The 23,629-nt window shown below is 45.6% G+C and overlaps 1 protein-coding gene across 2 annotated transcripts; it reads right to left on the bottom strand.

The window, feature by feature from the left end:
- Nucleotides 1-17,488: 17,488 nt before the first annotated feature.
- Nucleotides 17,489-22,309, bottom strand: BATF3 (basic leucine zipper ATF-like transcription factor 3). 2 transcript variants are annotated; one of them, XM_059841074.1, is made up of 3 exons: nucleotides 21,873-22,309; nucleotides 20,547-20,651; nucleotides 17,489-18,112 (listed from the first exon to the last, which is right to left on the bottom strand). In XM_059841074.1, the coding sequence occupies exons 1-3, from the start codon at nucleotides 21,984-21,986 to the stop codon at nucleotides 17,927-17,929; spliced, it is 405 nt and encodes a 134-aa protein (XP_059697057.1). In that variant the 5' UTR covers nucleotides 21,987-22,309; the 3' UTR covers nucleotides 17,489-17,926. The 2 variants fall into 2 exon arrangements, with proteins under 2 accessions (XP_059697057.1, XP_059697058.1); XM_059841075.1 differs by lacking the exon at nucleotides 21,873-22,309 and adding an exon at nucleotides 21,284-21,415.
- Between the last annotated feature and the right edge of the window lie 1,320 nt (nucleotides 22,310-23,629).

Raw genomic sequence — 23,629 nt, 5'->3', positions numbered from 1 at the left:
AACTGATCTGAGGCCATCTTCTTTCATGGAATCATAGAATCATGAAGGTTGGAAGAGCCCTTCCAGATCATCCAGTCTGCCCAGCAACACTGAAACCACTAAACCACATCAGCCAGTGCCAGATCCAGGCACATCATGAACACCTCCATGGATGGTGACTCCACCACCTCCCTGGACAACATATTCCAAGGCCTGACCACCCAAACAGTGAAGTGTTTTTCCTAATATTCACACAGAATATCCCTGGTTTTAAGTTTAAGGCCATTGCCTCTTGTTCCCTCAGTGCAGGTACAGCAGAAGAGACCGATCCCCACCTCACTGAGCCCTGCTTTACTGAACAGGGTACTCGAGGTTAAAGCCATTGCTGCTTGTCCTACCACTACCTGCTCCAGCACAACATCCCTCTCCAGCTGTCTTGTGGCCCCCTTTAGGTACTGGCATGCGACAGCCTTCTCTTCTCCAGGCTGAACAGCCCCAGCCCTCTTGGCCTGTCGTGTAGCAGAGGGTCCCAAGCTTGTCAGGCAAAATTTGCCCTTGGTGAAACCATGCTGGCTGTGGCAAATCACCTTATTTTCCATGTGCTTTAGCACAGCTTCCAGGAGGATCTTCTCCATGATTTTGTCAGGCAAGGAGGTCAGGCAGACTGGCCTGTAGCTCCCTGGATCTTCCCTTTTTAAAATTTGGGTTATGTTTCTCCTTTGCCAGCCAGTGGGGACTTGTTTGGACTGCCACGATTTCTCAAGTATGATGGATAGTGCTTAACCACTTCCTTCAGGATGTGCAGATGCATCTCATCAGCTCCCAGGGACTTGTGCACCATCAGGTTCCTTAGATGGTCTTGAACAAGAACTTCTCCTAGAGCAGGAAGTTCCTCATTGTCCCAGTCCCTGAAAATCTGGATTTGTTTTCCATAAAAAGCTCAGAGGTAGACATTTCTTCATAAAGAGAGAGTCAAGAGGATTCTCTTTGATTCTACCATTGTGAATTTCCATTTACCTAATACAGCAAAACAGAGAACATTATTTAACCAGAATAAAAAAACAAGACAAATGATGGCAAACATCCCCTGCAGAGAAATGCCAGAAATACTTATTAGATTGAAAGATTCAAGAAACTGAAGTTTGGCTCTGGGGTTTATATCCTACAATCCTGAGCTGCTAAAGATGGGAAATTGTGCCAAAAAGCTGTGAGACTATATAAGGCAGAGGAAAATATATTCATCTGTTTTTTAAATAGGAACAGACATTAACAGTAACATAATCTACAGACAGAAATATATGAGAAAATATTGAAAGAGAAAAATTATTTCAGGCCCCCCCCCCCCCCCCCCCAGAAATTGCCATTCCCAGAAAGATGATTCTGGGACACTTCCCTGAAATATCCTCACTTCTGATAAATCATGGATCAGAATATGCAGTCTGGGGAAGAAGACAGTTTCTTGCATCTCCTTTGACTTTGTTAAGGAAAACAGTCACCATCCACAGGAACGAAGACAGGGAAAGGAAGTGTTAAGGACTGTGGACAGTTAGAGGGACAGAACATAATGTGGAATCATTTCTTTTCATAGACAACATGAGGGATGCAGGTTTTTGCTCCTAGTAAGATTCCATAAATGACACTGATGCCTGATTTCAAGAGATACAACAAAAGGCAAAATTCAGTTTGTGCAACCTAATCTTCCACTGATCCTCTAGCAGGTGGCTTGGTTCTTGTGCGTATTTGGTCACCCAAACCCAGAAATGCCTGGTTCACACAGAGACCTTTTAACTCACATGTGTGCATGGCACTTCCACTGCTTCAACACAAGCTGGGAGCATGCAATGAGCAGCACAACACTGAGTCACAGAGCTGTGGGCTGGTTCATTTCTAGTAAGGATAATGAGAAATACGATCGAACCCAAACGCAGGGTTTCTGTCACAGTCTCCTTCTATGAAATGTGGCGTTTCCAGCATGTGTTTCTCAATCAAACCATTGGCAGATCAGCTTGTGTGAACAGCTCAAGGACGGTAACCAGATACTCGCTGCTTGCATAGTGAGCAGCACCAAGGAGAAGTGAAACAAGTTTTCAAGTGCACTTCACTCACAGCAGCCCCATTCCTTCTCCCCCACTGACTAAAGATAGGACAGCACATTAACACTTAATATCCAAGTGTAAGTAGCCTTTCCGTTTCCCCTCCCATCCTCCAAACAACAACGTTTCTTTGAAACGTTGAAGCGTTCTGCTTCTCAGATGAACTCAGCACTGTGTCAGCAAATGACAAGTACAAGTGCTGGCGCCAAAAAGATGCAATTATTATGCATGGCTTGTGCAGGACCTTTACATATTTCTGGCACTAAAATATAAGTCTGTTTTGCGTCATCTGGATGTGATTCTAGTGTTTTAGTTAATTTGAAACAGCATTGCATGCAGTACGCTGTGAGGAGTTTGGCTCTTTAATGGTAAGCCAACATTAAGCAGATACTCAGTCTACCCACACCAAGGCTCCTGGAATTTCTATTGGAATGAGGATTATTCTCTTGTAACAGTGCTGGTTTTGGCTGCTTGCAGCAGGCTGGGCAGAATCATCAGAAGCAGATCATTAACGCTCAACACATTCCCAAAAGTCAGACTGAACTGGCTGGGCTGGAAGGCGGCTTATACATTTTCTATTTTTATCCAATAATAAAAACTTGGTTACTTTGGCCCAAATCCCACAGCAGGTTTCCTTACAGCAGCTCAGGGATGTGCTAACCTCCCTCACTGGCAGGGAGACCCTCTGCCCCTAAGTTGGGGTGGCAGGGGTTGGCCAAAGCTTTCCCTCTCTTTGATTCTATCATTGTAGAATGGTAGAAGAAGGAAAGGGCATTTGGATCATAGAATCACAGAGTGGCTTGGTCTGGAGGGGATCTTAAAGATCCTCTAGTTCCAACCTCCTGCCATGGACAGGGACCTTCCACTAGACCAGGCTGCCCCATCCAGGCCTTGAACACTTCCAGGGGTGGGGCCGTCACAGCTTCTCTGGGCAACCTGTTCTAGTGCCTCATCACCCTCATAGCAAAGAACTTCACCCTAACATCTAATCTAAACCTACTTTCTTTTAGTTTGAAGCCATTCCCCCTTGTTTTAGTTTGAATCCATTCTGCCTTGTCCTGCCACTGCATGCTCTTGTAAAGAGTCCCTTTCCATCGTTTTTGTAGCTTCCATTCAGGTACCAGAAGCTGCAATCAGGTTACCCCGAAGCCGTTTGTTTGGTTTTTTCTTCCAGGCTGAACAATCCCAATTCTCTCAGCCTTTCCTCCTAAGAGAGATCTCCATCCCTCTAATCCACTTGGTGGCCTCCGCTGGAGTCGTTCCAACAGGTCCGTGTCTTGCCCGCGCTGGGGACTGCGGAGCTGGGTGCAGCACTACGGGAGGGGTCTGGGCGGAGCAGACAGAGGGACAGAACCCCTTCCCTGCCCCGCTGCCCTCACTGCTTTGGATGCAGCCGGGATCGGTGTCGAGCTCTTCACCGTGGCTCCGAAACTCCCTCCGTGCACCGAAAGCCTTTCGCTTTCTGCTGCCGCGGGGCCCGGCGGGCGCGCCGCCGCCAGGGGACACTGCGGGCACGGCTTGGGGACCCTGCGGGCATGGCCTGGGGACACCGCGGGCAGGGCTTGGGGACACCGCGGGCACCACTTGAGGACACCGCGGGCAGGGCTTGGGGACGCTGAGGGCACAGCTTGGGGATACCGCGGGCACAGCTTGGGGACACTGCGGGCACGGGCACGGCCACCGCGGCGCACCACGGGCCCCGAGCGGCCCCGCACAGCCCCAGACCGGGGAAGGGGCTGCTGCCCCTCCGTCAGCCCGAGGGGAAAGCGGGCTTGGAGGCGCTGCTGTCGCCTCCCGCCCGGGCCACCACGGCCCGGTCACCCCGCTGCGCCTGCCAGGGGCTCTGGGCGGGTGTCCCGAGGCTGCTGAGCTGGTCGTGCCCGGGAAACACCCGCAGCAGCCGTGCGGGAGCGCACGGACTCGGGCTGCGCCTCCCAGCCAGGGACTTCCAGGCATGTCACACGCGGGGACTTCCCCTCGTCTCAGCGAGCCCGGATCCAGTAAATGAAAATTCTGAGCCTGCTAGCTATTTGGATGGAGAGTCCCCGAGGGCAATTTATAGACTGTATAATTGTGACTAACGATCGTCACTGGGTCACTGGGATTTTCTGAAGGCTTTCAGGTGTTGCCCGGCAAGCTGCCTTAACGAGAGTGGAACATGAAGATGACAGTGGTGGCAGCCAGCAAAACACTCAGTGTCCATGGAGCCTATTCCACTGCATGGGTGAGATACCAGAACAGCTCGTGAGGCACTGAGCACCTCCAATGACAGCTGCACAGCCAGTGCTGCGGGCACACGCTGAACAAAGCTGTGAGCCAGAATTACAGAATAATTGCTAAGCCTGAGCCAACACCTTTAATGTGTGTCCTCAGAGCACGCACAGAAGCACCGGCACAGATCCCCCTAGTGGGATGGCCATCAGAGGAAACAACGACTCTAACAGCACAGGGATTGCTGCACATCGATCTTGCCAAAGCCACAAAACTGAAAGCACTGCACAGTTGTGCAGTGCTCCAGCACTGTTCCAATATAGCCTTGAATAAGAAAAAAACCTTTATTATTAGTTCTGCTGCTCAGCAAGGCTAACTACCCCATCCTGTCAATTCATCTGCATTGCTTCCCACCCAGAGGTTTTTCATTTATTGCACACTGCATTGTGCCACACACACTTGAGCTTGGGTTTTCTGGTGCACTCGGAGAGCAAGCCTGCACCATGATTCTATGAGCAACACAGAAGAGAGTGTATGTAACAAATCACATCATGCCTCGGTAGTCACTTTAGTACAAAGATTGGGAGGCAGCTCAAGGAATAGTTTGGTCATAACTAAACAGTAATCTGGTCTGCTGATTCTGCTATAGAACTGGAAACTTCTGGCAAGAAGGGAGCAGCAAACATCTCCAAAGTCATCTTGAGGGGAGTGGTCTCCCACAACTTAAGCTACATTGTCTTTGAAATTATGACCAAAGGAATATGTATCTGCTTTTGAAACAATGGTTAAATGGAAAAAACATTACCCCGAATAATTCTCTCTCATTTGGAAGCAGAATGTACTTCATATCAAGTGCAATTTCATTTTTTAACAGCTTTATCTCAATGTTTTTAGTATTTTACTCATACAGCTACTTGTACAATCTGTAGCCAACATTTCATTCACTGCTTTTCAGTCAATGCTTGGAGTTCCCTCAGAGAGACACAGATCCTGGGCTGCACTGATCACACCTAGTCAGCAAGAGTAACACTCAGGGGCTAAAGCACTGTCCCCCGAGGCAGCAAACTTGGTGTAAACTCTGGAAGGATTCCCTAGGCACTGCTTTCCATGTGATTGCTGCAGTCCCTTACACAATATTATAGAGGCCAAGCCCTAAAGGAATTTATACTAGACAAATGATTTTATTTTGTACATGAATGTCCCTGAAAAAAATCAGAGAGAAGTGAAATATGGGATATGTAAGGGAAAGTACACATGATTCTGTAAAAACAGTATTCTGAGTGCCTTTTTGGGGAGCTAAACGTCACCTGAGAAAATTTTTAATGTTTTGCAGCTCCCAAGGGAATAGTGTGGAACATATTCCTGCATGACACAGACTCATGTCTCACCTGGAAGCCCTGACTCATTGCTTGGGTACACTGTTCTGTACATCAGATGCTGTGTAAGACATGATTTTTCCACTGTGCATTATGCAACTTCTTCTGTAATAAAAACTGTGTGAGGAAACTGCAAGAAGCTCTGAGTTCCAAATGAGCTTATTCCATTTTATTGGTGCTGGCAAACCCTTTCTGCAGAGTGGCATATGGATGGGCTGCCTATCCTGCCTAATTCATGGGACTCATATGCAGTGTGCATATTGCATTCACACTACTGCAAAGGCTACTTTAGAGTTTTGAAATGCCATGAACAATTGTGAAGGGTAATCTCTGAGTATTGCAATTGTACTGCTATAGCAAGCATTATTATAGAGGTGAAAAGGGTTTATCACTTCATGCTTTCTCTTGAAGGCACAAATTTCTTTGAAAATAAAGCTGTGTTTGACATCCAAAGCTTCACAGCTTACCCAAGAAGACACGACCATGAAAAATATCTCCATATATGAAATAAAGAAGTCATCATTCTAGCCACAGGAAAACTTCCAAATCTCCACCTTGCTTATTCCCAAAGGAAAGTGGAGAAGGAAAGGAATTTTTACAGGTTATTACATTTGAATTTAAAAGACTCCAGAGGAACACAGATCATGAAGAACATAGCTCTGAGTAACCAGCTGGTTCAGCCTGGAGAAGAGGAGACTGAGGGGAGAGCTCATTGTGGTCTTCAACATGCTCATGAGGGCAAGTGGAGGGGCAGGCATCAATCTCTTCACTCTCCTGACCAGCGACAGGACTCAAGAAAACTTGTTTAGGTTGGGAGGTTTAGGTTGGGTATCAGGACAAGGCTTTTCACCCAGAGGGTGGCTGGGCACTGGAACAGGCTCCCCAGGAAAGTGGTCACAGCAGCAAGCCTGACAGAGCTCAAGAAACCTTTGGACAATGCACATGGTGTGACTCTTGGGGTGTCCTGTGCAGGGCCAGGGGGTGGACTGGATGATCCTGGTGGGTCCCTTCCAGCTCAGGGTATTCAGTGCTCTGTGTCAAAGTGGGCAGTTCAGGAGATCAGTGACAGCACCACGGCCGCCCATCAGCACCCAAGAGTTCAGCTATTCCTGAAGCTTGTTAACAAGCCAGCTGAGATATTTGTGCAGCTATCAAATGACAGATGATCTGTCCAGTTTATGTACACAAATGCTGGATGCCAAATGAGGGCGAAGGGGTTCATAATACAATGTGTTCAGTAGCAAGCATGACCTCCTAATTCAAGACATTCCACAGCCTTTACTTCTGTCTCTCTGCCATAGCCATCTCCCCCTTTTCAGCTGTGCCATGTCTGTTGTTTGCCAAGTCATTCCAAACAGAATCAGGCAACTGTTGCTCAAAAGAGGCTCTTTTTTCACAAGATTTCTTTTCAGCCATCTACGGTTCAATGACCAAGTTTATTACACAGCCCATAAACAGTGTGCTGCCAACAGGGGGAGAGCAGCAATATGGGAGAAGGGTGGGAGAGAGAGGTTAAAACCTGCTTTAGCTGGTGTTGCCACCTGGAAAACTGCATGTGCACCTACTCTCTCATGCAAAGGATTGAAATTCTAGGCTAGGTAGTTTTCAGAGACAAAGTTCATTTTTTCCTCTGGATGGCTGAAGTCTCTTCCCTTTCCCTTTCTCTCTCCCCACTCTGAGTAGGAGCAGAGCATCTTGGTTGAAACCCTGGCAGAAAGGCATTCCCTGATGGCAAATGCCACTGAGCTGAGAGATGGAGAGGAGCAGGTTTCACCCTGGCGTTTCTCACAAGATTAAAACCAAAACTTCTCTCTCTTTGACTGCACCAGTAGTAAACCACAAGTAAGCATACTGTGGTATGCTTACCTTAAAGCCTCAGTGGCCTTTCAAAGGAACCAAGACATCTGAGTGAGAACTGAAGTGGGTTAAGAAAAGGTTTGTCCCTTTCTGTCAGTTCTGGTAATCAATGGGCAGAGGAGCAGAGTGACATCCATGCAGTCAAAACTGTGGCAGCTGCACTTACCAGAAGCTATTTCTCAGTGCTCTTACTCAGCTGGAATGTACCTACATAAACATCCCTACTGAAATCAGTTTGTAAACTAGCTGTCATCCACATCCATTTTAAAACTCCTTTGTACTGCCAAGATGGCATAAAGGTGGGGTATAGGGAAAAAAAGCAGGAGTGATGTTTCATTTTATTAGTTAAGTTGGTAGGACCATGGTTTTGAGAACAGCAAGGCAAATCATTCAAGCACTTAACAACATACACAGCTGTTTGCAATTTCCCCCAAGATTTTGAGAAAATCTAGACTGCAATGTGCAGCTTCACAGCCTGAATATGAATCTGTGCATGCAAACTCTGTCGCCTTCTCTGGGAATACCAGCACACAATTAAATTAAAATATTTAAATTTGCTAACTGCAGTGCTATAACAGTAATGCAAATCTGTTTTTGCAACCTAAGAAAGTCCACTTTCCTGCCAAATATACATTAATTAAACTTGCCTCATACAACTCCCTGAGTGGACTGAAGGTTGAAAAGAAGTCTGCTTCGTTAAACTCCAGAGAATAACCCCAGAGAGCTAACCCTGGGTTGCTAATTGAATGACGTCAGAAAGCAGCCATCAGCCGTGTTCTGCCAATTTCCTAAACGCTGGAGAGCTTTGTCAAGAGTTGCATTAAATGATCTGTCATCAACTGAATATTAAACTCTCAGTATTTTATTACTCAGACCTAAACAGGGCCTTCTGGAGGGCATGAATTATTGGCAGTGGGAGGCAGTAACTACAAAGTGAGGTATAGTGCAGAAAATATGACGAGTGAGTTTAAATGGTGTCTGGGGACCGTTTAATATTGTGCTGGCAAACATTGCATGCCATAAAATCATTTGTGAGAGAAGAGATATAATGCAGGAAATCCAGCCTCTAAACAACAAAAAGGAACCCCAAAGTAGAAAATTACATTTTTTTTGTTTCTCACATTAAGGCATAACCCACCAGGCTCTGCTGCTATAACAGAGCAGTAGGTCTCACAATACCTTATGGATGTGCCGAGTTTCTTCAATGTGCTGCAGGACTGGCCACATTTTTTAACACGTGGTAGTTTCTATAAATGAGATGCCATATTCCATGGCCTGCCTTTTGGGTGCCATGTGGCTGATGAGAGTCTTGCTGAACCCAAGGAAAAGGATCCAAGTAAAAGCAGAGGTAATTTGAGGAAATTTGCACTATTTGTGCATAATATGGACGTGATTCTGTTGTAGCTAAGAAAATATTTCAGTACAGAAAAAACAAAATCCCAATGAATTCTTACAGTTGAAATATCACAGCCTGAGCCAAGCATGAACAGACACTATGTATTCTTAAGGGATAGTAAGGAAAAATAAATCAAAGCACACTCATAGAGGGGATCAGCTGTTACAGGCAGGGCATATGGCTGATAAAAAGATAAGAGGCTTTGGAAGGCATCAGTGAATTATTAGGAAGCCTCAGTCCATGAAACACAGAACCAACCTGTCCAGGTTACACGATACAGCTTGATGTTCCCACAATCATCATTATTGCATGAGAAAGCATGAGTAAAAGCAGAGGAGTTTTGTTCAGGTGTATCAGGGCATGGAAAAACCAGGAAAGTACAGGAGCATTTCCCTGAATTGCTACTCAGTGCAACAAACCCCCTGCCTTGAGGAACTTGTATTACTAGGCAAAATGGGCAGGTGGTGCTGGGAAGAGATGTATCTAACCTGATAAATGACAAACAGAAATGCACCATGTGAAGCACAGTGGGCTTAAATGAAGAACATTTGTTTATTAAACAGGAGTTGAAAATGCATAGCATAAAATAAAAGAAAAGTCAGTCCAATTTGTTAGGGAAATTGGAATGTTCCTGTGCACAGAAAGAAAAGACTCTGCATATCGACTTAGGATAGATTTTTGATTTCTTACTCACTACTATTTTTAATTTACATTCAGTAACTGAATCACTGCTCTTGAAATGTTACTCTTTCATATAAAACACTATTTCAGTATAAAACAAGCAGCAGATGTGCAATTATATTTTTATTAAGAAATATTGCTTAATAATAATTAACAAATACTAATTTATTTATGCAACAGTTTAATATCCTTGTGTTACCATTTGTGATAGTATATACCTCAAATTTTTGAGAGCAAACCAGGAAAATGACAGCTAAGAGTCTCTGCATATGCATCTGATATCAGATATTGAGATAAAAGTGAAATTGAAAACACATCATCTGGTTTTTCTTTTGAATATATACACCACGCAATTAAAAAATAAAATAATTTAATTTTCTTGAACATTATAAATGTATAATTTGGTATCAAAGTAAATATCTACAAATATATGTTCTTTTGTGAATTTGTAGTTGGAGGTGTACAGAAGAAAACCCTGAACAAATAATGATGGAGAACAAATTAGTGGAAACTGTGAGAATTGTTCTTCATATGAATTAAGTGGAATATATGGAGTTTTGCAAAATATCAACCAAAATTATATAAAAAGCAGATAATCTAATAATTTAGAGTGAAAATATTTTGATTACACAGTCTCTTAACAAGATGGTAAAAATACAGGCGTGTTGGGGTGTGAGTGCCATTCAGCATTTCTCATAAAAAGCCTGACTGGTTATGTACCTTTATTTTACAGCCCTCAATCACCCATATCCCCATTTCTGCTCCTCTACTTGAACTGTGTCCACAGGAAGATCCTGTTCTTGCTGCAAGCTGCTTTGCGTGGGCTGACTGCAGTGACTTTGATCTGAAACCCCAGACGGAAGCAGGGTGGAAGTACCAGCAAGACAAAGGTTCACACACAGGAAGGCTCCCTCAACAATTTCTTCACCTGGAAAACAGGACAATACCTAAGTTGTGGTCAGTAATTTCCTCACCTGTATGATTAAAAGGACTCTTTCAAATTTGATTGCTCTTGGCTATTAATCAAGTCCTTAAACAGAGCTGATGAATCAGCTACCCCCAGAGAGGGATGAGCAAGGGTGCTTAACCTCTTAGTGCACTGACAGAATAGGTCCTGGGTCCATACTGGAACTTAGCAAACAAATGGGATGACCAGAATTTACAAGGGAAATTTCTAGCTTATGTACTATTGTCATTTACTGTAAGAAATGAAAGAAAAAAAAAATCATCTCTAGAGATTATTTACCTCGCACCCAATAGTGCACTTGGAAATTACTGTGCCCTAAAACAGCTCTGATAAGCAAAGATGAAACTCAAATAGCTAAAAGGGAACTAAAAAAGCTCTTGCTTAGTATCAAATCCTGTTTTAAAACTTTCTGCTCTTAAAGACATCCTGTTTATATATTTAATCAATGAACTGGATGTAAGACAAACAAAAATGGCCTGCAATCTTCTGTGAAATGCATATTTGCAGAGATGGAGTAACTCAGCTTTTAAAGTAAACAGCTAAACAGCTTGGGAAATTCCCCAAATTCCTGGTAGATTTTGTTTCTCTTCTCTGTGAACAGTGTTCTATTTTTTTTTTTTTCTGGGAACATATCATGGTTCAATGGTAGGCATTTAGAAAACTCCCTTTTTTTCTGCTCTTTCCTTATATGGATCTAATCAAAGAAGTCAATTTGGTAAGAGACTCTGCCTCTGACAAAACCTTACATCTGACCTCCTGTGAAAATTATTTTCTGGATAAAGAAATCTTAGGGGATTGCTTTGTTTGTTTTAAGATCTGCTTTCTTTTAAAGTTGAATTGCAAGCCTTGTCCAAAGAGAATAAGGACATGGGGAAAGAAGAATTATTTTGGATCAGCAGTGTACTCAATTCATCCCACATGAAATACATGACCTTCATCCCAAAACTAAGTGGGATAACTAAGTGGGCTGCACACAAAGTTGCTCATGCGCATCATTTCTGCGGGAGGACTTTCTGATGTCTTTCTTCTGACAGGTAGAAACTTCTTCACGTATAAAGCTCAAAAACAAGAACAGGTTAGACCTATTTATTCCTCTACTAGCACTACTACTTCTCTATGACAGCCCTTACATGACCTTTACTCTGATATTATTACATAGACAATGATCCCACCACTTCTCAGACCTTTTCTCTGAAAAAAAAAAAAGATTCTTTATTACACTAACCCTCCCAGTAGCCCTTCTCTGTATCTGTACTAGTTTTGGTTCACCTTTCTTTATCATGGTTGAGCAGAAATGTATGCAGTATTTCAGATGAGGTCTGGTCAGGGTCTCACATAATTACATCGATATTTCTCTCTTTAAGATCACAGATACACAAATAAAGAAATAACCTCATCACTATGCATCTGAGTGCCTGTTCTCCCTTCTTTTTGCTCCACTGCACTGCTGCCTCAGCATCAGTTGCTAATGTGCTTTTGCTCGTTCCTTCTGTTGGCATTTCCAACTCAGGAGACAGAAATTGTGACAGAAATTCTTGTGAATTGTTCTTCAAGTGTGTGACTGTACACTTGGCATTGTGGCAGGACGCTAGATAATCTCATCTAGGTTCCCTTGTCCCCAGAAGGCTGGAGCAGATGATCTTTCAGGGTTCCTTCCAATAGAATCCCATGATTCTATGAATAATGGCATTTCTATTCCCTTCTGCAAGGTCATGCAGTCTCTTTTGCAGGATATTTCAGTCTTCTTCTGTAGTAATGGTCCCTTTGTACCCAGAGTCTTTACCAAAGATACTAAACAAGAGGTCTGTGATCAGTCCTTGAGAACCTCCACTTATAAGCAATTTCTTAGCCGAATAGCTTGCTCTTCAAAAATAACTTTAGCCATTTTTCTTCAGCTAATTCTACTTTGTCAATAGCTAGTCCTATTTTTCAATTCTTGCACGACTTCTCCAGCTGAAGCAATTGTATCTTATATGGCATTGCATCAAATATTGAAGCAGTGTCTTGCTGCTTATTCCTTGTTGTCAATTATTTACCTGAGACAGACAATAAATTAGTACTCTCAAGATTCAGTTTACAATGGGAAGACAAATTTTAATAATCTGCTTATCCCAAGAGAGACTATTTACAACCCTTGCTGAGAATGTCAAGAGCTTTGATATTTTAATAATTAAGAATAATGAAAACATGACAATAAGCTCATGCTGTGACAGTTAAAGGAGAAATCTTTTCCACCTGACTGGAGATGTACCCACACTGTGTTCCAGGGGAATGGTCTAGGCAGGCTTCATTGGCCTGCAGCCAGATGGGTGTAGCCAGCTCTACCAGCAGTCTGTAGAACTTTCTAAACACATACAATAAAAGCTCTCCCACTGCAAATTTAAAGCAAACACACGTTTTAGAGATGTCATTTTCACTTTTGCTCCATGAAGAAGCTGCTTCAGGAAGAGATAAGCTGTGACACTGGAGCATGGTAGCCATTCAGCACTGACTCCACGAACCAATGTTTTTATTCTACATCAAGACCTTTGTGGTTAAGTTTTTCCACTTCTAAAGAGAACAGTAATGATTCCCTTACAGCAGACCAAACTCATAATTAGCAGGAAAAAAGTTATTTGCAAAAGCTATGCCAGGTATTTTCACAATACATGTGATGTCATGATTTCAAAATTCTACAGTGAGAAAAGATTCCTACTCTATCATTACAGTTTGTTTTTTTTCCATAGGAGCTATGTAGGGAAAAAATACCTGAATGAATGCCAGAAATGGAGCATGCAATCCCAGGGATGATTGTTACTACAGTTTCTTTATTAAGAAGTACCCACTTCCAGTGAGCCTGTAGCTATTCTTGAGTTAAATATTACCCAAGCGAGTAAGCAAAGGACTGCATGTCCTCTGAGGTAGCTGTAGGACCCTTTCTACCTCCAGTGAAGTCAATGTAAATCCCACATTTCTGCAAAGAATGAATCCAAATTCTTTCACTCCCTTTTGGATGTGTGCCCATACCCCGTCCTCTATGTACGTGTAAGATGTTTCTCCAATGACCACTTGACAGTAACCCAGGGTTTACAAACAGAAAATTCCTACCCTCCTGTAAAGAGAATAACATTTAGTCTTTGTGACAGAAGATAGACCCCCCACTTCTCCTGCTAATCAGCCATGCTTCCTTCCTGTAACAGGAATTGTATCACTGCACTGATGGGAAGAAGAGAAAAGGGATTTTTTTTAATGGTTGTTTTATCTATCACTTTCACTGAGACAGAAATTCAAGACTGATTCACAGATGGAAACCCCAAATGCCATGCAGCAAAGCATTCATCTATGGACAGGAAACAGTATGGGTTTGATAGGCTACAGTAAAGGTTATGCCACCTTTAAGTACTTTTTAAAAGATTGCACAGACACCTTCCTTAATACTTGAGTGACAAAACAAAGCACACATCAGAGCCTTTAAGCACATGCAGGGTATACAAATGAAGTGCAATTTCTATATGGCCCTACAGATTAGCCTTGGTCCTCTAAAACTGATTCCATTAAGGCATGTTTCACCAAGCTGTGTAGAAACAGAAGGACACAGGAAGAAAAAGAAGGAAAAAAAAGTGGAATTTGAAATAATGAGACTACAAAGGCTAGTGAAAGTACCAAATGCAGATGAGATCAGGAGGCATTGCAGAAGGAGCACCAAACTACAGTAACTGGTACCAGGGCAAAGAACACAAAGTCTGTAGAAGAGGCAGGTTTAATTTTTTTTTTTTTTTTTTTTTTTTTTTTTTTGATGTACTTTCAGTGAGACTGGATAAGTACATGAAGGCACTTATAAATGTTCACAGGCAGGAATGTAAAATACCAGTGGGAAGGAGCAAGACTTTCTAACAAGCTCTCTTCAGGTATAACAATTGATCTCTGTTACATGAGCAGTAATGGGAAGGTTGACCTTGCCTTTCTGTTGATTTTTTTTTTTAGCTTTGGAGGCTAAAATTTACTTTTTAAAATATAATCATTTTCAATCTGACCCAACTAAACCCAAAAGAAAATAATAGATAAATAGCTGAATTGGACCCAGTCTGTTCCTAAAAGAAATACTTTTGTCTGTAAGTTTGCAGTAAGCACTTTGCTTCTTCATTAGACTCTGAGAAAATGAAAAAAAAAAAAAAAAAGAAATCCACACTGAATCTAGACAAACTGTAACCTTCACTGTGAACCTAGGAAGCAAAATCCAGCTTTGTTAGCAGCCCTCATCTACATGACACATCCACAAATCAGACTGCAGATCACAGTGCACCTCACATGAACCCTGATCTGAATATAGAAAAGATCTTCCCTATTTACCTGCATCTGAAAATCATGTGCATGTGATACAGACCACATTTTTGTGGGGAACAAGTCAAAGCTTTTTGAAGCTACAGTACTTCAAGTGGGATTTTAGCCATATATAGATGTGAAACTTTTTTTTTCATGGTGTAACACTGCTGCAAAAGGAGAGGTTTGGATCTGAAAAAGAATTTTCTGTTGCTTCCTTAACAAATGGGCTTTTCCCTTTCTGTTCTCCTTTCTGGTTCCCTATTCATGTAAAAATTATCCCAGGCTCCAGGACATACTTTCTGTTCTGAAGGTTCCTGTAAATCAATATCCTTACAAACAGCTTGTGCAAAAAGCGTAATCCCTGCATGTGTAGGGACACAGAAGCCTCTGCTTTAACAGCTCATGGTCTTTGTCAACTCATGATTCAGCTATCACATTAATTCTATAAATATATCAGAATGTTGGCCCTAAGTGGTTTGGGATACTAATTTTGCTCACTTCTTTTACTTGAGGCTCCCAGCTGCCTTTGAACATTAGTCCCACAACATACTGATTGCTGAAGTGCCTTAGTGCCTCTATCAAATAGAAGAATGATGCAAAAAGCCCTTTGGAAATATTCCTGGGAAAAAAAGTGATGCAAGAGATGGAGGAAGAAGCAACCCATGCCCTACTGTTACTAATGGACATGATGCACAGGAAGGAGCTGGAGCTGTACCCTGAGATTGTGGAAAAAACGTGGGGACAGTGAGGGCTCCCACAGGGCTCCCAGCCCTTCCAAGGAACAGCAACATATTCTTGGACTTAGACTGTTGGCTCCATCACACAACATTGCTGACAATTCTGCTGTCTTCCCCTGTATACTCTGCATAAACATTATACAATTAATAAAGCAATGAACTCCAGTGCAGACATCATGGATTAAAACTTCAACTGCAGAACAAGAACAGGGCTTACTGATGGGGAGTCTACCACAGAACTTTCATATGACACCAAGTGATGAGCTGGAGTCAGTTTCTAGAGAGATGTTTAGAAGAATACGTGTGTAAGGAGGAGGATTTCACACAGGGAACTAGATTTCTACTTCTAGAAGAGAGCATCTAAAGTCTTTAGAAGGATTCTGTGGGAGTCACTGTCTTGGACTAGTTGATCTTTCCTCCCATTTTTGAGGGTCCACAGGGCTCCATATGTGAGACCAGCTTTGTACAGTCCTGACCTCAATTAGACACTTTCCAGTCAGCTGCACATACCTAGATAAGAGATATGAAACATTCCCTCCCTCCCTTCATCCTTAAGTGCAACAGGTTTTCCCAGAGTGAATGTTGTTCATTTCCACCATGCTACTCCTTCTCCATTACATCTCTACTCTGCCCAAATTACACAGTGGCATCCAGTGCCTGAGGCAATGTGGGTGTGTGGATGAATATTCATAGGATAGCTTCCACTATTAAGAGTGACACACAGAATAGTTTCAAGGACATTTCCCAAAATGCGAATCTTGAACTGTACTGAGACTTTTGTTTTCCTGGGGAGGGACTGTAGCAGATTCTCTCTGTGAGATGACCCAGTTCTTATGGGACCATAAGGAACTTTGAAGACAGCATGCAAATTCTGGAAATTCTCCTGGGAACAACCTAACACATAATTTAAAGAAGCCAACAGCTCATCTGGAGTTTCTAGCCTAAGACAGTGGTACAAGAGGGTCCTTTAGAAGGCAGAGCTGACAACACGGCTTCCCAAATTCTGTCTTGGCAGTGATCAGCAATGCACCATTCTACTAAAGAATCTAAAAACCAAAAAGTTTGAAAAAATTAAAATCCAGATATTTCAAATCATATTCTGCTGATAAATACTGTGATCCTGGTGAGGGGAGAAATTAATCCCATGAGTTTATCTGAAAAAAATCCAAATGCTGAAGTGAGAGAGTTGGCAATGGGGAGGAGATTTTTATTATCCAAAGGTGCTTTTTAACTGTGAAATACTGTGAGAAAAAGACTCTTTGCTGGTTCCCAAGCTACAGCATCCACATTTCAAGAGGTTGACACTATAAGGAATCTTCAGAGAAAGTAAACACATTTTTCTGTGTATTTCTCAATAACATTGCAATCGTGCTTCCCTTTTGTAACTAAAAAGAAAACAGAATGTTTTTCTTTCAAGCAATTATCAAACACCTTCAGTGTGGACATAGTACAAAATGCTTAGCAAAAACTCAATCCACAGACATAATCTTCCAGAGGTAATAAGCAAGATGAAGGAAGGATGAAGAAACTTGTTCATTTCCAGTGGGTGCATTAAAAGAGTAAATTTTAAAATCTGCTTTTTAAAACAATGTTTAAAACCATCAAACTCTGTTTCTTCCACACAGAGCAGACAATCACCATCAGAAAGTGACCAAGCCGTATTTTAGGATATAAAACACTCCAAGGACTAATGCTAGCAGGGCTGATGATTTGGAATATTAAAGACTATGAAAACTCTTTTGTTACACACATTTCAAAAGAGGAACCAATGAAGAGGCAATAAGCAAAATAGAACTAACAGGAAGATTAGCATTAGACTTTGGCATAGACCAGCAAATGAAAAGCAGAGATGCTACAAAGACATCGATTACTGAAGAAGGTGGAGAACATTATAGAGATGAGACATTGCTTTTATTAACCAAAACTGTTTAGAGAGATAAAACCCAGCAGCCAGATCATGACATGCATGGGTGACAAGTGACAAAGGGCTACTGGCAGTGGATGTGTGGGAGAAAGGCATCCCAGGCTGAGGTCGGTACTTTTCCCTGTCTACACTCCATCACTCCATAGTGGGCTGCACTGCACTTTGACATTTCCAAAGGCAAAACCATGGCTTGAAGAGTCTACCAAGTTAGAAGCTGCTGTTCAAATTGTCTTTTTTTCCATACTGGTGTTTTCCTGAGATTCAGAAGACTGTAACATTTCAGCGTGGAGTAGAGCTGCGTGGTGGACCCCAGCCCTCTTCAATGAAAGAACTAGGCAGTTCTTGAAACCTCCTGTTAATGGCACTTGCACACATCACATTGAGAGGTGATTGAGGAGAGCACTCATCTTGGTAGGCAGCTGGCAAGTGCATCAGGCCTTGGTATGGTCACAAAGTTCATGGTGCAGTGCAATAGTGGACAGATCTTTTCATGATCCTTCAACACTTCACTCAAGTGTTTCATTTCATCTGTTAGCTTTCCAATTTCTCTTTTTAGGGAGGTATTTTCTTGCTCGAGAGACTCATATTCCTGGAAGGAGGGGAAAGAAAAAACCCAACAACTTACAGTCAAAACACTCCTTTCAGTGCTTCCACCTTTAGTACATTCACATAACAGTAGAAAAACAGTGTGGTTTCTTACTACAACCTTCAAAGTGCTAAGAGGAAAGACAGACCCAGCCTGGGTGCTGGAACAGGGCAAGTGCTTACAACCTGTGCCCTGACCACACTGGGATTCCTTTCATGGCCCTAGAGACCAGGAGGTGCCACTTGCCCTCAGAGTTCCCCAGGAGCCCAGGGCTGCAGGCATGGATGGCTGTGGCCCCTGGTGGTCTCTTCCACCCTGGGCTGCCTCTGATGGGAAGGGCCAAAATGGACTCTGCACGGTGAGATCAGAGAAAATGAAAGCACTGACTGCTGAGAGGTGCTGGGAAAACCCTGTGCCTGACACTGCTGGTGAGAGAAGGGCAGCCCCTGCCCCAGGGCAGTGCAGGGAAAAGCCATTTATCCAGGCTAGCACAGCATGTCCAGTGCTCTCCTCCAGGCCTGCCAGAGCTTGTAGCCACCTTCTCAGAAGCATGAGAACTCAGTAGGAGGGAAGCATCATGCCAGCTTGAGACTCATTTTGTCACCAGAAGGCCAGACCACTGCCTTTGGTTATCCCTGACCTGGCTGCCTTTGAGCTAAGGCTTCTCTGGCAATAAATCAGCTGCTGTTAACTGCAGAGGAATTTTGAGTTGCTCTGCAGCATACATGTGATGGATGCAAGACTCCTGTGTCACATTTTTTGATAACTGTGTGTCTCAAGTGTCCCTGCTTATAAGCCCTCCCATCCCAAAGAGCAGAGAGCTAGAGGTTGAGAGCCAGCCCACTGAAAACCTGCAGATGGATGTCTCGCTGCTGGCTCAAGGCTCAACATCCACCCACTCAATCTCACCTCCCTGGGAAAGCTTCAGAGCAAACTTCAAAGCCTACACGTGCCTGAAAAGGCAGCAGGGAGAGCCTCTCATGCAACATTCTTCTGGGCAGCCTGGCACTGCCTCTGCTCCCCTTTGCTGCAGAACTTTGGGCTCCTGGCCCCCCCTCACACCCTTGAGCCACCTCTCACAGAGTAAAACAGGCACAGTCCTCTTAACACAGCAATGGAGCCAAACTCCAACCAAGCTGTCCGACCCCCCACTGTCATTCTGCTCATCTCTTGTTGCCCCAAACCCCATGGTCCTGGGTTTTGGAATAAATGTTGCTGTCCCTTTGCGCAATCTCATTTTCAGGGGTGAAACTGTCACGTTGTTCTTGCTAAGAACTAATGTCTATTCAACTAGATCTGCCTACAGCTGGCAAAACCTGTGTGCCTCAAAATGAAGATTCCCAGCATGAGGAAGATCCTCAAGTTCAGGAGGAACATCAGAGAGGCTGCAGGATGGCACAAGGGCCCAAAAGTGATTCCACAAAAGCCAGGGGTTACCCCTTTTCAGAACTACCCTGCACCTGGCTTTCTCAGGTGCTGACTCAGAGGAGATCTGGGAAAAACCAAGCCCAAAACTCCCCACACTGTCCCTCTTAGTCTCTGCTAACTGCTGGCAAATCCTTCCACAGTGAGAAAGAAAAAAGCCTGTGATGAACCTTCAGAGCTGAGCAACTGACTCAGCCACAGTGGCACTGTGCTGCAAAACTGACGCTTACCCCAAAAGTTGCCTCCTGGCTACAAGACCACTGTGTTGTGAGGTAGCATCCAAAACCAGAGAAAAGGGATCCCTGTCCTCCAGTGTTTGCACTGGGGACACAAGAAAAGCACACCACATTGTGATATTAAGAGCTTCTGGAAGAATCAATTACTTTCATTTCATCTGTTTGAACACCCACTGCTACTTTTCAAAGTATACAAGTGTAACAGCTAGCCAAGCCGAGCTCTCACACTTGCAGGTCCCCAAGTTCCTTAGAAGCCTTTTCAACTGGGTATGTCTGGGAACCCCGTTGCTGAGTGGCAGTGCTGACACCACAGTTCTAGAATTTATTTAAGCCAGCATTGCCACTGCATGGTTCCCTCCTCTTCCATCACCTTCTACCTTGTAAGACAGCAAGAATTCATCCACTGTCACAGCAAACGTGACAAGCTTAACACTGTTACAGAAGAATATGGTTCTGGTTTAGCCCAAAGGAGCCCTGTGATCCCATTCTTTGGGTGGTCACAGGAAGAGCAAAAGAGGGAGGATGAGGCAAGGGCTGGACCATGTCTCTCACTTCCTAGCAGTGTCACTGAAGGCAGAGCTGCACTGTCCAGGAGCAGCATTAGTTCAAATTCTGGACCAGGCATCCCACAGCACACCTTCTGTGCCTCACACCCACAGCTCTCTGAGCAGGATTATGTGAAGACAGGCCCACGCCTGCTTAAGAAATCCTGTTTATTGCAAAGTCCCGTGCTTGGTACCCAAGCCATGCCTGCAAAGCTCTAAGTACCCATTCACCTCGTGAAGTTTATCTGCTTTCTGAGTTTGCTTCTTCCGGCTCCTCTGTGCAGCAACTCGATTCTTTTCTCTCCTTCTTACTTTTCTGTCATCTTCTTCACGACTCTGGAAGACATCAGCCAGAAATACTTCGCTAGTTTGCAAGGTGCACACAGAAGATGCCCGAAGTCGGGTGTGTAACTTTCTGAGAACCAACACTTCCAATTTTACAGCGCTGATCCTCGGTCTCCCAGAGACCGCATGGTCCCTGCAAAGAGCAGCGCATCCCTCGGCCCCGCTGCACAGGCGGACCCGAAGCGGAGGGGTGGAAGCCGGCAGGCTGCCTGGGGGATGCCGCAGAGCCCCGCGGGCGGGGGCATTGCTGCTGATGGGGGGAGCTGGGTACCCGAGCGGGGACCGGCGCTCCCGCTCTGCCCGGCGGGCAGCACTTTACACCTGCCTCGCTTCAGCGCGGCCGACGGGGCGGAGGTGAGAGCAGCGGGGAGGAAAGCCCTGCTCCCTTCCCGGAGGGAAGTCACGCCGGGCTGCCCGCGGCTGGGGAAAAGCCGCTGCCCGAGCCGTGCCCCGGCGCTTTCCGCGCGCCGCCGGCGGTTCGCCCGCGCTCCCACCTGGGAAGAGCCAGCACGGCGGCCGCCTCCCGGGAAAAGAAGGGGCAGCGGGCGCCCCCGCCGCGGCGCTGCCCGGCGTGACTCAGCCCCATGTGCCCGCCCGCAGCGCCCACCGCCGCCCGGTCCTACCTGCTGGCTGCCCTCGGCCGCCGCGCCCCGCGACAGCGCGCTGGCCCCCGCCGCCGCCGGGACGGCGCACGACATCCCGGCGCCGCCGAGCCGCCCGCAGGGCTCCCCCGGCCCGCGGGGTGCGACTACCGGGGAGCGGAGGGAAGGGACTACAAGGGCAGGGCGGGCCGGGGCGGGCCGGGGCAGGGGACGCGCCGCCCCGGGCCGGGGGTGCCGACGCCAGGTGCCGGAGCGGCCCCGGGCGGAGCCGCCGCCCACATGGCCGTCACATGGCGCCCGCCTGCACCGGGAACCCGGGACCACCCGGCCGCCCCGGGCCGCGCTGCTCCCCCGCGGGGACCGCCCCCCGGGACCGCCGGCTCTCGTCAACCGCCGGGAGCCGGGGGAAAGTCCGGGTCACGGCGCTGCCGGGCAAGAGCTGCCTGAAAATCCCCCCGGAGAGCCCCAGCCCCGGGGGCCGGCTGGGTTCGACGCCCCCCCGGGCGGCCCGACTCGCTCTTTCGCCTGCAGAAATAAACTCCCCGCAGCTTCTCTCCTCTCCAGGCTGCCCCGGGAGCTAGCCTCGCCCCGTGGGTCTCCCGCCGCTCACCTCCGGCCGCTCCTGCACGCCGCGCTCCTGAGACATCGGCTCTCTGAAGCGGCGGCAGCTCCACATGGGAGACAGCCAGCTCAGCCCGGGATCGTGGGTGTGAGGACGCGGCATCCGTGCTGGGATAAAGCGATTTTCACTTTCGCTACTTACTCTGTTCCTTTAAATAATAAGGAAATGCGACAGACTTCTTGTAAAGGCAAAGCCAGAAAAAGAATGCTGGGAATACAGTTGCTGCAGACAAAAATCTTTCTCTTCCATTATTCTATCGAGAGTATTTTAACAGAACGCTGTTTCTTTTACCTCTCCGAACACCTTCCTGCATTTTAGTTGCAGTTGGCCTTGGGCTCTGAAAGGGAATGTTTGTACTGACAGCTACTTCAACATCCTTGCTCTTCTGCAAAAGGATTTGTACCCTCCTGGCTGTGCTCAACTCACAGAAGTGAACACATGACCATGAGAGGAGGGTATGTGCCCCCAAACTGCAGGGCAGTCAGTCACAAAGCCCCAGGTATCTCCATAAATCAGATACTTCCCTCTTTTTCTGGTTTCCTCAGCAGCTTGAGTCATCCAGCTTAGATGAGGTTATAGAGTTGACAAACTGAGTAAATATAGACTATCCTTCCAGGAAGATCTGGCTAACAGTTCATGCTAAAGGTGAGGGAACCATGTTCCCTGGAGTCCAAGAGTCAAACCTGTGCTCTGCCACGTTTCCTGGTAGGCTCTGGGACTGTGACTAAAAGACTTGAGCATGACTTCCTTGGTTTGAAGTGCTTCTCCCCAGTTGTTCCACCTCAAAGCAGCTTGTGTCTCAACCCTCCAGGCTATCCATGAATTTATTTGATTTTGCCTTTTCAAAGAGCTTCTCCAGCCCTGGAGGACTTGAGTCCCTGTGAGTCTTGCCACCCTAACAGCCCTGGGAAGGTGGCTGGTGACCACAGCTGGGAAGCACACTCTGGCCAATATACACTGACCCAACCTGCAGCCCCAGACTGTGCTGGGTCTCCCAAGCATCTCACAGGGCATTCCCTGGTTTCTTCAAAAGCAGTCTTGCTTCTTTCTCCCTTTGTCATCTAATGTGCCAAGAGCAGGATGTTCACCAAGGGCTGCTCATGGAGGCAGCAGTAAGGTGTGGGTTCAGTGCCATTCTCCAGCTGACGGGATCCAAACCAGCACCTCCTGGAAAGAAGCCCTGGCCACCAGGCAGAGAGCTATTACAGGGAGAATTGCTCTCAACTGCTCCTTTGAAACAGCCTAATCTTGCATTGACTACACCTCATGCACTTAAAGGGAAGCAGTACACCAGGGCACAGACACTTAGTTGCTTAAAAAGAGAGCACTGGGATCTTGCTGCCTTTGAAACTTAAGCTCAGTTGAAATAAACAGGACTAGAAGCCAGTATTTTCACAAGCTCAGGGAACAGGTATGTTCTTTTGCTATGAACCGTGTGGATAAAACACCTCAACAGCCTCTGGAGTGATCTGTGGGAAAGATAGTCCCCTTCCACAGAGGGACTTTGAACTCCATGCTGCAGGAGCAATGCTGCTGCAAATGGCACCTGCACCAGCTACCTGACAGCATCAAATAATGAGCAGCTCACCAAGAATTTATTAGTCCTGAGTAAATATCCACCTCACTGAGTAATTCCCAGCAGCAGCAGAATAAGGTTTCCAGGATAACACGAGCATGCGACAAGCCAGGGGACAGTACCCTTGAGCCTGAATAGTCTGTTCTTGTTCAGAACAAATGACAAAGGA

The sequence above is a fragment of the Haemorhous mexicanus genome, chromosome 3, assembly GCF_027477595.1.
Source record: "Haemorhous mexicanus isolate bHaeMex1 chromosome 3, bHaeMex1.pri, whole genome shotgun sequence".
NCBI classification, from domain to species: domain Eukaryota; kingdom Metazoa; phylum Chordata; class Aves; order Passeriformes; family Fringillidae; genus Haemorhous; species Haemorhous mexicanus.
The sequence above is the reverse complement of the archived record's forward strand: the minus strand, read 5'-3'. Positions and strand labels throughout refer to the sequence as shown.